The sequence below is a fragment of the Ipomoea triloba genome, chromosome 4 (assembly GCF_003576645.1).
Source record: "Ipomoea triloba cultivar NCNSP0323 chromosome 4, ASM357664v1".
NCBI classification, from domain to species: domain Eukaryota; kingdom Viridiplantae; phylum Streptophyta; class Magnoliopsida; order Solanales; family Convolvulaceae; genus Ipomoea; species Ipomoea triloba.
The window spans coordinates 960481-977017 of record NC_044919.1 but is presented as its reverse complement, the minus strand read 5'-3'; the positions used below and the strand labels follow the sequence as shown (position 1 = coordinate 977017).

The window sequence follows — 16537 nt, the reverse complement described above, 5'->3', positions numbered from 1 at the left end:
TGGTGTTGTGGTTTATTTTTTGGTTTACGTGGATGATATCCTTCTCACGAGTAATGATGATAGTTTCCTTGAACGTTTTGTTGGCGTATTGTCTCGCCGATTTTCCTTGAAGGATCTCGGAGTTTTACATCATTTTTTGGGCATTGAAGTTATCCCGGTTGTTGGTGGCTATTTTTTATCCCAAAGTCGCTATATAATGGATATCTTGACGAAGTTTCACATGCAAGATGCTAAAGCGGTCTCCACACCGATGAGTTCGCCATATTCTATTACCATCGACGAGACCTCTCCTGTAGTTGATGCTACTGCTTTTCGTAGGTTGATTGGTCTTCTTCAGTATCTTTCCGTAACACGCCCGGATATTGCTTTCGCTGTCAATAAATTGGCTCAGTACATGAATTCCCCACGAGCATCTCATTGGACTGCAGTGAAACGCCTATTGCGTTATCTGAAAGGGACGGCTTTTCATGGTCTCTTGTTTAAAAGTGGTTCCTCTCTAATGCTGACTGCTTTTTCGGATTCGGACTGGGGAGGCAATCATGAAGATGGGAGATCTACCACAGGCTTCGCTATTTATCTCGGCTCTAATATCATCTCTTGGAAGTCAGTTCGACAAAAGACAGTATCTCGGTCTTCAACAGAAGCAGAGTTTCGTGCTTTGGCAAACTCTGCGGCTGAGGTGCTATGGGTTCGCAATCTGTTACATGAACTTGGTATTAAATTATCTGCTTCTCCGCTACTCTGTTGTGACAATTTAGGGGCGACTTACGTGGCGAAAAACCCAGTTTTTCATTCCCGAATGAAACACCTCGCTTTGGATTATTTTTTTGTTCGGGAAAGGATCATGGATGGTTCTTTGTGTGTTGTTCATATTGGCTCGAAGGATCAGATAGCAGATGTTCTTACCAAGCCGCTTGGCCGAGATTCCTTTCTCCGCTTTCGGTCCAAGATAGGAGTTTCCGATGGATCCTCTATCTTGCGGGGGCGTATTAAGGATTAATTGTATTACCTTAACAGTTATATTCATTTGCAGTAGAATAAGTCATTTATTGTTCCTACTAATATGTAACTTCTTCCTAGGCTTTCTCAGTTGTATCACTATATATTCTGGTTATCTTAATGTAAGTATGATCGCTTTTAGTCATACTCTTATATATTAAGCATATTGGTTATTGGTTTTAAAAAAAAAAAAAGCATATTGGTTATTAATTTTAATTGTATGCAAATTTGTATTGATTTATAAAAAATAAGTGATATTTTATTTAATTAATTAATATTAAATTTTATATAGTAATTCAAGTCTAAATTTAAATAAAGTAACCTATAAGATGTCATCGAATTATACATGATAATGCAATTAGGCTACTGAAACAATAACGAGAGGCAACAAGGGGCAGTTTTAAATGAAGTTGACTTCTGCTCTAAGAACAAGAAGCCGGCCATGGTTGACATTTCACAACCGTTTTGTTGTGAAGAAGGAAACCCAAGCAATAAACCTTGACTGATTTGAATATAAGCGTAAGTTTCTTTTTTTCTTTTTTTTTTTTTAAAAAAATCTTTAATTTCTTTTAATTGTGGAATATAAAGTGAATTTTATGTATGGTTGTATAGTCTTGTCTACAAGGCTTATGACTGTAAATACGGGAAGTGATAGTCAACTATAGATAAGGTGTTTCGTCGAATATGGAACAGCGAGCAAAAGACAACGTTGGTGATACATATTGATTGGTTAGTTTTGAACCCTTTCCTAATCATGATCCTTTGTCCGTTCATAATTCAGGTTGCAGGATTGCAATGTGAGCTTCAAATAATGAATGGCTAAAACCAAAGACTGAGAATAATGCTTACTCAAATCATCAACAATTTTAAATAATTATTTTTTAAAAATATTTTAAATTTGAGATGCCTTGTTAAAAATGTGAAAAATTTATAAATTGGACTAATTGCATAAAATTAGTTAATTTAGAGATTTAATTATACGGAGTAACTTTTTTTTTTTAGATTCAGTGACCTAATTGTATCATCGTTTAAGTTAAATGGCCTATTTGACCCTTATTCCAAACAAAAAAAAGTAACCTAACTTAATAGCTCACTATCAAACTATATATATTCAATTCCAAATTTCTAGGCAACACTATATATAATATATATCACGGCTTTAGTGAATGAATAAGATTTGTTTAATACAATGCAATAGATTATATTTTATAAAATATTTTATTTGTTTAATACACTATAAACCCTTCTCATAGGTTGTTATTAAGTTTACTATCTGACCAAAATTCTAACTAAGACATGTAAGGGACAAATCGTTATTGGGGGACCCCAAGCAGATCCTCATAGTCATGGAAGATCTTAACAACTTCAAATGTCGCCTGATGCATAACAACGAGCCCTCAATCACAAGTAAGTTTTTGTTTAGCCAACAAGTTAGCTACCCAATTTTGTTCTCTAAACCCATGAGTCAAACAAACATGCCACGGCTTTGTTCTTTAACATTATATTCTTTAACTTAGTGGACAGTAATACTAAGGAGGGATTCTAAGTTGTAAAAATATACAGGAAATAAGCATTTTCCATTAAGAATAATATGAAATATTTTTCAAAGTTCAAACACAGTTGGGATTACATTACAGTAGCTTTCTAGTAAACAAGCTTCTCAGTCTCCCTCTCTCGAGCCGCTCGAGCAACTTCTTGGCGCCTGGAACATCCATTTCAGAAAGCTTCTTGAGGTACCCAATTGCCCCATACGAAACCATCAGCTTCTTGCATTTGTGGCTCGAGGAGAGCAAGGCAAGGCACGAAACTGCGTATTTTTTGGCAGTGTTTTGCGGGCTCGGCTCCAGCAATTGGACCAAATTCGGCACACTCTTATCCATCTTCTTAATCTCCCTGCAATTCTGCGCAACACTCATCAGGCTCGCAATGGCTTGCGCCGCAACTTCTCTTGCGCTGTTCGCTTTCGCCTCCAGCAATTTGACCAGAAGAGGGATGCATCCTGCTTCGCCTACCATGGATTTCGCCTCGGTGGAAGTACAGATTTTGCATATAGCTGAAGCTGCGGCCTGCAATCCAACCAAACTACTTAGTAACCTAGTCAACTTACATCACTCAATTAAGACTCTATATTATCATGGTTGTAGTAAGCCAAGCTAATCGGACTGTAGACGGCTAACTAAAAATCAGCCCACGTTTGTGGGTGTATATACTTTATATTATATATAATGAAAAAAATTAACAAGGCTTAGCCGACCAGATTAACTTGGTCGAAATGGACAGAATTAACTCAGTCGAATTCGGCCCTAGGTGGCCGAGTCAGTTGAATTAGGCATCTAATCGGCCGGTCACCTAGGAGGGAAATTACCCCGGTGTAGAGATGTCTAGCACCTAGACAGATGCTTAGATCTAATCGGCCGGTCACCTAGGAGGGAAATTACCCCGGTGTAGAGATGTCTAGCACCTAGACAGATGCTTAGACCGATTTTTGCAATAGTGATAATTATATCGTGCATCAGGATACACTGTGAACCCTGATTCAATACACAAAATTTGACTTCATAATGTACAAAATTCATGTTCATAATATGTGTATTATTAATATGAATTATGTACAATATGAATATGAATTCTATACTTTGTGAAGTCAAACTTTGTATATTAGACTAGGTCGGATAAATTGCTTATAATATACTTGTTTGGGAAAATCTTACCTGCTGGGCTCCAATTGAGCCGGATTTTAGGACGTGAACTAGTCTGGGAATGATTCCCAGAGAAACCAGGGAATCCATGGCGACATGGCTGATTAGGTTTCTCAATGCGCCGACGGCGGATTCCTGCGGCAGCGGGCCGTCTAAATACACCAGGAGGCTACGGATTCCGCCCTCGGAAATGACGGATCGCTTCAGGCTATCATTACTGGAGGTGAGATTCTGCAGGCACTCCGCGGCGTACTCTTTAGCGCCGAGAAGAATGCCGCCGTCGAGGAGATTGATCGTGACTTTAATTATCCCTTCTTCAACCAGCACTTGCCGCACCTCCGGCACGGCGGAGATATTCTTCAACGCGCAAGCGGCGGCGGCCTGAGAAACGGAATCGCCAATTCTGCAAATATCAATCAGCGGCCTAACGCCGCCGTGGCCGACGATCGCGCGAGCGGTTTCCGGCGACATTGAGAGCCTCTGGAGAGAAATCGTCGCCTTCTCTTTCCCCAAATTGGTGCCGGATTCCACCAGGCGGATTAATGGCGGGAGAACGCTTTCGGAAACTAGCCAATCTTCACAATTTCCTGATTCTGCTAGGGAGCAAATGACAGTTACTGTTTTTTCTCTTATTTTAGGAGAAGTAGCTGTTAGGAGCTGGACTAGGGCTGCAATGTTGCTGCGCCCTAGAACAGCAAGAACACTCTTCTCGTCGTCTTTCATGGCGTCAAGAAGGCAATCGAGAGCTCGGTTTTTCGCCTCCAAGTGCCCGATTTGAAGCCGAGCAAGCAATTCCCTCAAATTCCCATTCCCTGGAGCAGAAACAGCCTGAGCTTCTGCAGCTGGGAAAGTGACTTCACCAAGAACTCCTGTTTTGATCAACAGCCCACAATCGCGCAAATTCAAGTCCAGTTTCCCAGATAATGCATCCAAATCGCTTTGCATTCGGAGCTTTCCCTCGAACTTTTCTCCCACACATATCTCAGCTAACTCCATGGCTTCATTCAGTGTCTGCAGCACTGCCTGCAGCTGTTCTTTGCAGAGAGTGTTCTTGGAGAAGCATGGATGGCTCGATAAATCTGACAACTTTGAAGGGATCTGCTCCAATTTCGATACAATCATCTTCCACCTCCCTGGAAATCCTTTCACCTCTCTAGCCCTCTTTAGAGCCTCAGGAACTAGCTGCTGTGCTTTCACTAGCCACTCTTCTGCTGACAAGTTTTCGCCCCCGTTTTTCCCACAATCTTCAACCATTTTCTCAGACTTTTGCTGGAATCATAGAAAACAATCAAACTTTCAGAGATCAGTGTTGGGCCGAGGGCAGAAGGGCCAAGTCCAGGACCCTGCCTCGCCTTCGTTACCAGTTATAACTTTTAGTGCAGGGATAAACGTTTGATCCTAACAATCAGAATCAGCCATATGAAGGAATGAAGTTCTTGAGAGAATGAAAGGAACAGCTTTCATGGAGAAAATGTTAAATTGGGAAACAAAAAGGGGTGGTTCAGACAGGGAAAGCATTTAAGAAATTATGTATTTGATCTGTCATATAAAGATGAAAGCTTTTGGAGGTGTATCAATGATGAACATTAAACTATAGAAGCAATAAATAAATGGGGGGAAGGGGCCAAATTACAGAGTTTTCGAGAATCTTTTGGTATGATCACACAAAGCTTATTCCTTTAAAACGAAAAGGGACAGACAATTACTAGGCAGCTACCAAGGCCGACCCACAAACGTTTTCTCAAAAAACTTTACTAAATCATATGATTCAAACAGTCATTAAATACAAGAAAAAGAAACCATTTAAACAACTGGTGATGAAAGTGAAAGACAGATACTTCCAACGCCTATCCTACAACCATAAAAGCAGTCGGTAGATACTTTCACCTTGTCTCAACAGCCCTGCACACGTGTGATGTTCGTAGGGAACCTCGTCTAAGTTGGTTAGATGGTTGACTTAGTAATCCGAAGGTTCTATTTTCTATTCTGAATGCAACCTAGACTGGTTTACCCCACTGTGATCATTTGACTACATGAATCACAAGTCAAAGGTTTACCCGTGAACACTTCTGAGGTAGTGGATGCGGTTTCTCTCGACTCTCATCCCTCAAGGAAAAAAAAAAGGAAAAAAAAATGCAATTCAACAGAAGAAATGGGTAGTTCAGTCATCAAGCAATAAAGTTACATAGGAATTGATACTTACTCTAGATTGAAGTATTGAATTCTACTTCAAGAATATGATAGCTTTAAGCATATAGATATTAGATCTTATCCAATGGCCAAGAGAAAAGCCAAACCTTCAAGGGAAGTAGAGACCCACAGTTTTTGTATTTTTTTTAATTGCTAAAACTTTAAATTCATATATCAACTGTTAGTGCATATATGAGTGGTATTTGTGTATGGTATGGAAAAAAGAAAGAGTCTTTGCTTTGAAGAGAAGTCTTTATCTCTACTTATATTCTTCAAAAATGGCAAAATATCTCAAACAGTACTCACAAAACATAAATAATTGATCTTTATACCTCAAGTTGACTGGGATTCAAGTCATCCAAAGCTTTAAGGAGCCACTGGGACTATTCCAACACTGTTTCAACAACAAAAAATCACAATCAGAACAAAATGCTATAGCCAAAACAATAATCTAAGCTTTCAAGAATGGCATCATTTGGAATTTGAAAATTTAGCAGCTTTTTAACATTAAAAAAAATGTTGGAGAAGTGGAAAACTCAACCTTAAAGACACAGAAACAGGAATCAAACAGTAGATTTAGCTCACTTATGACCCAAACTGAGAAATTCTTCAAGAAAATGGAAACTCTAAGGTGAAAGAGGTGTTGGGTTTAGTTCAAAGACTGAAACTTTGAATCCAATATTCAAAAATTTTGAAGGGAAACGAAGAATAAGAAGCAGAATGGATACAGACCCAGAGTTTTTTGTTCTTTTTCTTCTAGTTTATGCACTCCAGCTTTAGCAGAACAAGACAACCATCTCAATCTCCATTCAAAAATCAAAAATCTCTCTCTCTCTCTCCCTGTCTCTCTCTATCTCTCTCTGTCTGCAAAGACTTCTTCTTGAAGTGGCTCTCTTTGTATTTGTATATGGTGTACAGTGCGGGCGTGTACGTATTTGACGGTGGAGATTGCGAGGGAGGAACAGCAGATCAGACCGTTGTGCTGAAATTTGAAAGTGCAACTTCCGTATTTTGGGAATTTATGAGCAAAGTCGTTTAACGTTATCGAGGATTTTTTTCAAAAAAAAACGTTATCGAGGATGAAGGACTGACATGGCAGGATTGCTGTGCCACGTATGAGAGAGACTGAACCAAGCAGTGTTTCAAATTGCATGCGTCCCTTTGGGGAAATTCATGGTCGGATATTTCAAAAAAAGAATAACTTTATTTTTGCCAGTATTTGCCCTTAAATGGATCGGTCTGATCTAAATATAATTAGTCTGAGTATGATATGAGTTTAAAGATGTCTCTTACAATTACAGTATGCTTAGGACACCCGTTGGTCTAACAAAAAAAAAATAAGAATAGCCTTTCTACCTCTTGATAATGGGATTATTAATACAACTTCAAAATACACATTATATATAATTTTATTCATTTTTCTATAATTAATAATTTTAAGTTTATAAATATAATTTGATTTTGATTTTAAATAATAATAAACTTAAATAACGAAATACAATATATTTTAATTTATTTAATTTAATTCAAATAAAATAAAAATAAAAATAAAAATATATCCTTTTGTACAAAATTTAAATTGAAGTAAAAACTTTCTATATAATTTCTAACATCTTAATTATCATCATTGGAATGTTCATGATCACTAGACATTTTTAAATGGGAGAGATTGGGAGGAAGCGCAACTTCAAAAAATAATATTGAAAGAGTAGGATTGTAGATTTAGAATTGATGAATCTTAATATTTTAATGTGACATATATAATGGTAAAACTATAATAATAATAATAATAATAATAATAATAATAATAATACACACTCAATGGCTAAATAGACGTTGAGGTGCATTTAACGTGGTAATTAACATTGCACCTTTAACGGCTAGCCGTTTAGGTTGAAATCACTAATTTTGGCTAAATAGACGTTGAGGTGCATTTAACATGGTAATTAACATTGCACCTTTAACGGCTAGCCGTTGAGGTTGAAATCACTAATTTTGGCTAAATAGACGTTGAGGTGCATTTAACGTGGTAATTAACATTGCACCTTTAACGGCTAGCCGTTGAGGTTGAAATCACTAATTTGGCTAAATAGACGTTGACGTGCATTTAACGTGGTAATTAACATTGCATTTTTAACGGTTAGCCGTTGAGGTTGAAATCACTAATATTTTTTTTTATTATAAATGCACTGCTAAAGTAGGGGACAGACTGTCTCCCACTTAGCGCCATTAAATACATAACCCCATATTTTCCGGAAGGAACTTTCTCTCCGGAGAATATGAGTCGTTGAGGCTGAAAGCACTAATTTTTTAATAATAAATGCTCTGTTAAAGTAGGGGACATGCTGTCTGCCACTTAGCGCCATTAAATACACAGACCCCATATTCTCCGAAGAGAACTTTCTCTCCCGAGAATATGATTTGCTCCCCTCCAATTGTTTTATCTCAATTTCTCCTCCTTTCTCTCCATTTAATCTCCTCCACTGCAGATGATCTAAGGTGAAAAATATAGCTATTGCATTAAAAATCATTTTCTTTCAAAAAATATGAGTCTGTTTGACGAAATATTTTATTTTGACGTGTTAAAAATAAAGTCAACGAAAGTAATCTCACCAATCAATTTAAATTTAATAAAATATATTAATAGTAAGATAGAAAATAGATAAACTTTGAGTGAATTTCAATATGGTTCTACAACTATTACATTTTTCACTTATGACCATTATAAGTTCAAATGGACCATATTTAACCTCTTACTATTGAAAATATTTCACTTGTATGAAGATTAAAAGTAGTACATTTTTAATAATTATGCAACTAAATATAGTCAATTTTAACCTTAAAAAGATTAATAGCTCAAAGGTTATAATTGAACGATAAAAGTTTACAATGTCAATCAACACTAATATCTTTTACGTCTCAGTAAAACAGTGTATGCTTTTAGTATTGTACAAAACACTATCAATTCTTAACCTCACAAAATACCCATTACAACTCAAATAACACATATAATTATATTTAATACAAAAAAAAATATTAATCTACACTTCGTATCCAAAATTTATTTAACTATACTTAAAAAGTAGTATGATAGCATTAGAGTCAAGCATGTAAGCTGTGGCTAGAGCACAAGAAATCGAGTTGGCAAGTGGGGAAGTACGTGTGGAAAAGTTAGGTAAAGTCCAAGTGCGATTTGAATGTGCACCCTAATTATTCTAGTTTTTGAATTTTGTCCACTTGGACTATTATGTGGCCTGGCTTACAAACACGTAATTAAATAATTAATCACTCAATAATCAAAACACAAATGATTAAAATAGTTCTCTCAGCTGAAATTCTGAAAGAGATGATCGAGTAGGTGGAGCATGACTATCTTACCTCAAAGTTATAAGTTTAGATGTTCAATTATTGTCAACACCCTCTCAGTCAAACACGTCGCACAGAATCTTTTAATGTTGTTTATCACATTCGGGTACATAATCATTCTCCATGCACTCGACAATTCTTATAACTTTTTATTTGAAGTTTTCATGGTCATTCATGTAAAAAAAAAAAAAATAGAAAAAAAAAATGATAAGGAAAATCCTTTCCGACAGCAGTAAAGGGAGTTCAAAATTTGAAAAAGATGTACAGTGTATAGTACAGTAGTGTAGCAATGATGCTGTGGAAATTCTCAATCATTCAGGTTTAACACAAAATCATGTGCCACGAAATTGTAGTGCAGCCTATACGTACAATTGGGAAATCTTTATGTTATGGTATTGAGGATCATAAAATGATTGATTTTATATTATTATAAATTAATTAAATAGGATTTATGGTGTAATCTATTAGTAGAACGAAATGAAAATGGAAAGGATCCACACAAACACATTGTAAGAGTCAAAGAGGGTCCGCTTTTGACAGCAGATTGTGTGCGTGTAAATTTACACTTATTATGTACCGAGTAGTTGCTAGCTTTTTTTTTTTTTAAACCCATAAAAATAAGACATCAGTTTAGTAGTATTCGTTTGTTGATAATATTTCATAAAATCAAGATATGCCTTTAAACTAACATTAAATTATAGAGCATACATTATTTTATATAGAAAGATACAATGGCTTAACAAAAAATTAAGATACTTTAGTTCAAAGTGTAGGAATAGAATTGTTCCAAATACTTTTTACTTTTCAGTAGGGCAATATATTATATCATGATGGATACTGATCTGAAAATGATAATACCCTGCAAATTTCAACCAACGGCAGGAGGAGCTCGGCCATCCAATCATGACTTGGCTCAACCAGAATTCACACATGCCAATATCTACTTAAACATTTAATAAGTTTAAACAAAAGGAGCATTCAAACTTCAAACTGATAAATATTTGTATTATAAATATATGAACTTGAATTCCAACTCATCCTCTCAGCATCGGAAGTATAAATATTGAACTGAGTTAAAAGATTACAAAATTGCAGTGGCACAAAATTTAAAATATTATTATTATTTTTAATTAAAAAAGGGAGATTTCAAAAGATTTTGAGAAAGGGAGGAGCGAGGCATCCAAGAAGCATGGGGGGCTTTGGCACATCGTAGCCGTGCCGGTGCCGAAACGCTGTCTATTCTCGTGTCGGGCGTTCGCGTTACACGATGTATAAATGTCAACGTTAAGGCTATAGTTTTAAACAGGGATTAGAAGCGGAACCGACACAAACACCAAATCTATAGCCGGATCTTCCCCTCATTTGGAAATACTACATGAATGTAACGGGACACCTAAGAGAGCTGTAATCAATCATTTGAAAAGTCGGGGCACCGTCGGCAATTTACAACAGCAAATTTATATCGTGGATAGATCTACAATGTACTGTAGATACTGGTCTAATATACAGAATTTATCTTCATAGTGTACAGAATTCATTGTTCATAATGCACAAAATTATGTAGCAGAGGACACAAACATAATACGCATGCTCTATACAATTCTGTACATTATGAATTTCAATTCCACTCTATGTATGTGTATTATGTTAAGTGTTTATGTATCCCAGTTATATAATTCTATGCATTATGAACATGCATTTTGTATCTTATGAAGTCAAATTCTATATATTATATCAAGGTCCACAGTTCACTGTGATTGTGGACCCTAGTCCACGATATAACGATTGATTGACAACAGCTATAAAACTTGCACCGACACAAAATCTGTTTAACCGTAAAGAACAGACTCAGATTTTGAAGGTGAATAGTAAGGTGCGCCGACATGGACTAGAAAGCGAGAAAATCTTAGGAGCATAAAAGCATTTAGAATTCCGCAATCTAAGTAAAATAGCAACTACATCACGCAGGGGAGATCAGAAATGTTCGAAGTTGACTGTAAGGTTAATTCAAAGTAAGTTACAACAATTTGAAGATTGAAGAGTTGCTACGTAACAGAGCAAAACTTCCTTCCTACCAAGTACCCAAATGCTGACTCCATAACTCTTGCTTCTCAGGATCGGGATCTCTCGCGTGGTGGGGGTGAACGGCTGCATAAACGAATATGGTTGGATATACGATCAAAACGTAGTAAGGATCAAAGTAAAGTGGAAACAAAAGGACTAGATTTAGATTAACCTGTGGTATCTGTCATTCGAAGGGCTTTGCACCTCACCGTACTCGGGACTTCCCCTGGCTGGTGGAGGCCTGGAATTAGGAACAGATCCATGTCCATAATCAGGACTACCCCGATCCCTACGATATGGACTAGGGGAACGTCTACGATCATAGCCTCCTCTTCTGTCAGGGGAATAGTCACGGCCTCTTCTTTCAGGGCTGTAACCATTTCTTCTGTCATCATCATCTTTAATTGCAAATTCCACTGAAATTACTCGGTCCATTAACTTACTGCATATTCGTCAAATGTCCAAAATAGATAAAAACTGTTATTAGCCAATAAGGACCAACCTATTTCAAAATTTTGAAAGTACATCTAATTTTATCTACAGAATATTTCATGGCTCAACATTAGAACTTTTCATTCAATTAGTGTCTCGCTTCTGGAACATAAACAATTACGGAGTAGTCTATGGTTTTGTGTTTAATAGGCAATACTAGGTAGATATATATCAAAATATCCTAAAGGACAAACCTCATATTTGTTGCCTCTAGTGCTCTGCTGGCTTCGTCTTCAGAGTCATATTGAATAAATGCAAAGTTCCTCCTAATCCTGACATTCAATATTTTTCCATATGGTTCAAAATGCCTCTCCAGGTCCCTTGTCCGTGTATGAACTGGATCGAAGTTGATCACAAACAAGGTTTTTGAAGGTTTTGAGTTAGCTGAAGACCTCCTTGAGGTGTCAGGCTTCCTAGCACCACGTTCTTGCTGAAGCATAAAAATAAAGAAATTGAGCATGTACAAGTTTTGATCAAATACCATTTGATTATTTGAACTTCAAATTGAATTACATCTGCCACATTCTATCTCCTGTTTTTGAGACAAAATTGCAGATATAAATGACCTGCACACCTTGGTCCACTCCACACGTAGTCTTCGCCCCTTTCTGCCAAACTCAATCCTGTCAAGTTTTCTTATTGCATCCTCAGCATCACGCTCATCTTCCATATAGATGAAAGCAAAACCTGCAATTTTAGAATTCTTAAGGATCCATATCATATATTGTTCCGCTTCTAGATACATAAAAACTAGGTTAAAATGCCTCCTGTCAAGACACTTGAGGACACTACACAAACTTACCACCCAAAACTCTCATTAGTCAGGGGGTAAAGAGGGAAAGGGAAAAAAGAAAAATCTGAATGAACTCAACAGCTGCCACAGGATCCAAGATGCTCAAGCTATCTATGCCGAAACAAGTCAGAAATTGAGAGGATGGAGCAAGGTCATGAGGAATGCTAAGGGCAATGGTCTGAGAAAAGTGTGGGGTGGAAGGACCATGGCAGATCATAATGATTCCCTGAGACACACATAATAACATGTATTCGTGGGCACAAGCCAAAAAAGAAACGCAGAGAATCATCCATCCGGGGGAAGATCATGGTAGTTCCAAGTAATCCTGCGTCAAAGAAACTATTGAGTCCGTGGCTTTAATTACAAAATAAAACGTGCTTTTCTCAAGGAAGAACAATACATACAGAAATTGAGAATAACTTGACCAAATCCTTCCATGGGCGCAAAGACATTACTTGATTCTTATAATCCCCAGTTAATCATTTATTTAATGATTGGGGTGGAACAACTGACTTGGAAAATAGAATCCACTACCTCCACAGTGCCAGTGCCTTAATTGGTTAGAAGATTTAAATTTTTGGATAGATTTTTTTTTTTTTTTAAACAATTTTTGGATAGATTTTAATACCAGAAAAGGAAGAAAAACTTCCAACTTTCCTGTCCTCTGTTCTGCTGACCAAAATCAACAACTCCTTCCAAGAACCCCACACATGGACAATAACATAAAAAACAGGTAAAAAAAATACTGTTTGAAGTGGTAAGATTCTTGTGCTTAAATGTAGGATCAATGGACTGAATGTCTCCAAAACCTTTAACATGGGATGGGTTGATATAATGAGAGATAGAGAGTTACAACTCTGATTTTTTTTTTTTTTTGATTATTTATTCCTGGTGTCTGGGAAGTTATCTACAAGAGCAGAGCTTTTTAAAATAAATGGCAAAATGGTGCCAATACTCAACTAAGTTACCCTGATTTCAACCATGACACGTACAGCAAGGAAATGATAGCCATATGTGTAAATCAAGGAACCAATTAACCAAACAAGTGGAAAGTTAATTTCTAAAGCATTATCCCAATGGCATTTTCCAGATATGAGCTGATGTCAAGCAAGCAAGTTGTTTTAATCCCAATTCTGCTCATAAGAAGCTAAGCTGGATGATGCTGCTGGAAAAATTAAGACTGCTTCCACTCCATTCGGGCAATGTAACTGAGACTGTCCAGTCAATAACACGAAGGCTTTGTAATTCTTATACTTTCTTGTCAAGTATAACTTGCGGAAGACTGGATACAGATGTGTGTCAAAATATATACTAAAATGTAAGGACAATATAGATAAACAAAATGCCAAGAATAATGATACTCTAATTTTTACATAGTAGCAGAATAAATATATGGCAAAACAAATTCTAATGATCAAATATAATGATCAAGAAATGTAGACAAGAAGCATTTCTAATATAATGAAGTAGAACTAAAACAAAATTTAGAACATACCGGCCTTCATATCAACCCTTTCAACCCTTCCATATTTTTTGAAAAGCCTCTCCACATCAGACATCCTTGCATCAAAATCCAGGTTCCCACAGAAGATAGGCTTCATTTTGCAATGAGTCTCCACTTAACACTTGCTTGTCCCTGCACAGAATCAATCTTGTGATGACATGATGAAGAGATATAAAGGAAGGCAGCAATAACTCTATCAGATAAAACTTAACACATCATGATATAAACCTTTTGATAGTTTTCTCTCACCATTCATTCTGTTCCATATATATATTGATTTAGCTGGTGATTCCAAACTTATGTTCAAAAGAGCAAATTAACAGCAACACCAGCAGGAAGTTTAGTGGGAGCTATTCCTTCTTAAACATATCCAATACCATTCTTCAAATGAGCAACTATGATACAAAAACTCTTTACTATACAGTGTATTTCCCCAATAACATCCCCATTTTAGCTCATTTTCAAAACCACTGTCATCAATAGTTTACTTAACCAACCCTCTCCCCACAGCCCCTTCACAGAAGTCTTCACAGTGAGCAAGCATGTAGATGGTTTAACTTGTCACACATTAGCAACAAAAAAATACACAGTTAAGCTGAAAAAATCAAATCGAAAATTAGCTCAAAAGATAAAGCTCGCTTTAATTTAAACGCGTAGCATACAAAATCTGAATAACAACTAAATTTTAGCTGATCTAGTAAACATATCGAACAAAGGATAAACACTTTTAACTAGAATTGAACCTTTTGTGTAACGAATTATTGAAACACTCGTATCTGAAACAATTCAATTCAAAAACCGAAAATCAAAACAACAACAACATCTATATAAGCTGACATATACAGAGAGATAGAGGGAGAGCGCGCCGTGAAGAAATTTGCAGCGGTGTACCTTTGCAGCTGAAGCAGCGGAGCGAGTGATCATCAATCGAAACCCTACCGTGCAGCTTGTGACGGGAACGCCGAAGGGGGAGAACTTGTGCTTTCGCTGATATGGGCTGAGCTAACGACGCCGTATCAATGAATAACATTTAATTGAGATTTCGGCGGGTTTATTTTTGGGCTTTTCGTTGGCTACATCGCAACAGCCCATTAATGAATAGGCCCAATTCTGCAACCAGTTTCATATCTTAATGGACTTCTTATGGGCAAATTATGCTATGGACCCGGGTCTATCTTGCAAAGTGGATTCAGGTTCATGTTCACAATTTTTAAAAAAAAAAAATTTTGAATACTACTAACTCTATTACAATGCAGTATCTGTTCATAACTACTTTCTCAACCTATTGAAGCATCACAATTTTTAAAAAAAAAATTTTTTGAATACTACTAACTCTATTACAATGCAGTATCTGTTCATAACTACTTCTCAACCTATTGAAGCACAAGAGTCAGTATTGCCTCCACTGAGGCTCGAACCCACCACCTCCCGTATCCATGTTCACAATTTTAGAATTCTGAAATTTAATATAGAGTTCTGAAATTGTGAACATATATTTTTATAATTGTGAACATAAAGTTATAAAATTGTGAACATTGATCTGGGTCCACCTTAAAAGGTAGACTCGGGTACATGACATAACATGTACTCCGTAGTAGATTTGTGCAAATTATATCTTGGACTATGTTTAACTATGCACATTGTAGATTTTAGTCCAGATTATGTACATGTAGTTAATATATTATGTATTTTTAATTAATAAATTGTGTACATGCTAAGCACATTGTGCTTAAATGGCATATCTGTGGCTTTCCTTGAGGGAAGGTCACATCTTGTAACAGATATAGAAAGTATAGAAATATGGAACAGATACTACATTTTTTTTTTTGTGGATGGAGGGGACCCCAAGGTCCCCGAAAATTAGTCTAAACAGAACATACTACATTGTAATAGAGCTAATAGTACTAACAAAAATTGCATTGTAACCATAGAAATAGCTTATATTACATATCGTTCAGCTTAAGTAGTACTCTAAGTTGACTAAACTTATTAAATTTTATAATAGACACAAGGGTGAGTATGAGGTAGACTTGTCTTGATTCTAGTTGGAATCAATGGTTATTGAACCTAACTCAATCTCGAACTGTCCCAAACCATTTTTACGCTAAGAGAGTTAAGATGATCCAAAAAAATTAAACTCATAGCTTATAATATTAGAAATATCAACATGGAAAACATTGGATACCACTATGCAAATCTCCATTATTGTTAGGTGTTGAAAGGGGACAAGCTTTGATTTCGTATATTTATTATTATGTATCTATATTTTTCAATATTTGTCCATGCATGAACAAACATAGTATCGGGTAGCTTTGATTGGTATGAAGATTTTATATGTATATAATAAATATAATAAATAAATAAATATATATATATATATATATATATATATATATATATATATATATATATATATATATATATATATAT

The 16537-nt window shown here is 36.1% G+C and overlaps 2 protein-coding genes across 5 annotated transcripts; both read right to left on the bottom strand.

Moving 5' to 3' along the window:
* Window positions 1-2549: 2549 nt before the first annotated feature.
* On the bottom strand, window positions 2550-6866 carry LOC116016770 (protein CELLULOSE SYNTHASE INTERACTIVE 3-like). Of its 3 annotated transcripts, none has more exons than XM_031257165.1 (4): window positions 6430-6866; window positions 6221-6282; window positions 3711-4967; window positions 2550-3065 (listed from the first exon to the last, which is right to left on the bottom strand). In XM_031257165.1, the coding sequence occupies exons 3-4, from the start codon at window positions 4950-4952 to the stop codon at window positions 2631-2633; spliced, it is 1677 nt and encodes a 558-aa protein (XP_031113025.1). In that variant the 5' UTR covers window positions 4953-4967; window positions 6221-6282; window positions 6430-6866; the 3' UTR covers window positions 2550-2630. The 3 variants fall into 3 exon arrangements, with proteins under 3 accessions (XP_031113025.1, XP_031113024.1, XP_031113026.1); XM_031257164.1 differs by having other exon boundaries at window positions 6621-6866; XM_031257166.1 differs by lacking the exons at window positions 6221-6282; window positions 6430-6866 and adding an exon at window positions 5586-5754.
* A 4274-nt stretch (window positions 6867-11140) lies between these two features.
* Window positions 11141-15105, bottom strand: LOC116016377 (serine/arginine-rich splicing factor RS40-like). Of its 2 annotated transcripts, none has more exons than XM_031256616.1 (6): window positions 14999-15105; window positions 14099-14239; window positions 12385-12497; window positions 12005-12240; window positions 11491-11760; window positions 11141-11402 (listed from the first exon to the last, which is right to left on the bottom strand). In XM_031256616.1, exons 2-6 carry the CDS (start codon window positions 14202-14204, stop codon window positions 11366-11368), a joined length of 762 nt encoding a protein of 253 aa, XP_031112476.1. In that variant the 5' UTR covers window positions 14205-14239; window positions 14999-15105; the 3' UTR covers window positions 11141-11365. The 2 variants fall into 2 exon arrangements, with proteins under 2 accessions (XP_031112476.1, XP_031112477.1); XM_031256617.1 differs by lacking the exon at window positions 14999-15105 and adding an exon at window positions 12613-12928.
* Between the last annotated feature and the right edge of the window lie 1432 nt (window positions 15106-16537).

What these genes read in the sequence shown, in the direction of transcription:
- LOC116016770 (XM_031257165.1), bottom strand. Translation starts at nt 4,952, where the DNA reads ATGGTTGAAGATTGTGGGAAAAACGGGGGCGAAAACTTGTCAGCAGAA. An exon ending in GCTCAATTGGAGCCCAGCAG is followed by an intron (nt 3,066 to 3,710) that starts GTAAGATTTTCC and finishes GTTGGATTGCAG; the next exon opens with GCCGCAGCTTCAGCTATATG.
- LOC116016377 (XM_031256616.1), bottom strand. Translation starts at nt 14,204, where the DNA reads ATGAAGCCTATCTTCTGTGGGAACCTGGATTTTGATGCAAGGATGTCT. An exon ending in AAGGGTTGATATGAAGGCCG is followed by an intron (nt 12,498 to 14,098) that starts GTATGTTCTAAA and finishes CTAAAATTGCAG; the next exon opens with GTTTTGCTTTCATCTATATG. An exon ending in CTAGAGGCAACAAATATGAG is followed by an intron (nt 11,761 to 12,004) that starts GTTTGTCCTTTA and finishes ACGAATATGCAG; the next exon opens with TAAGTTAATGGACCGAGTAA.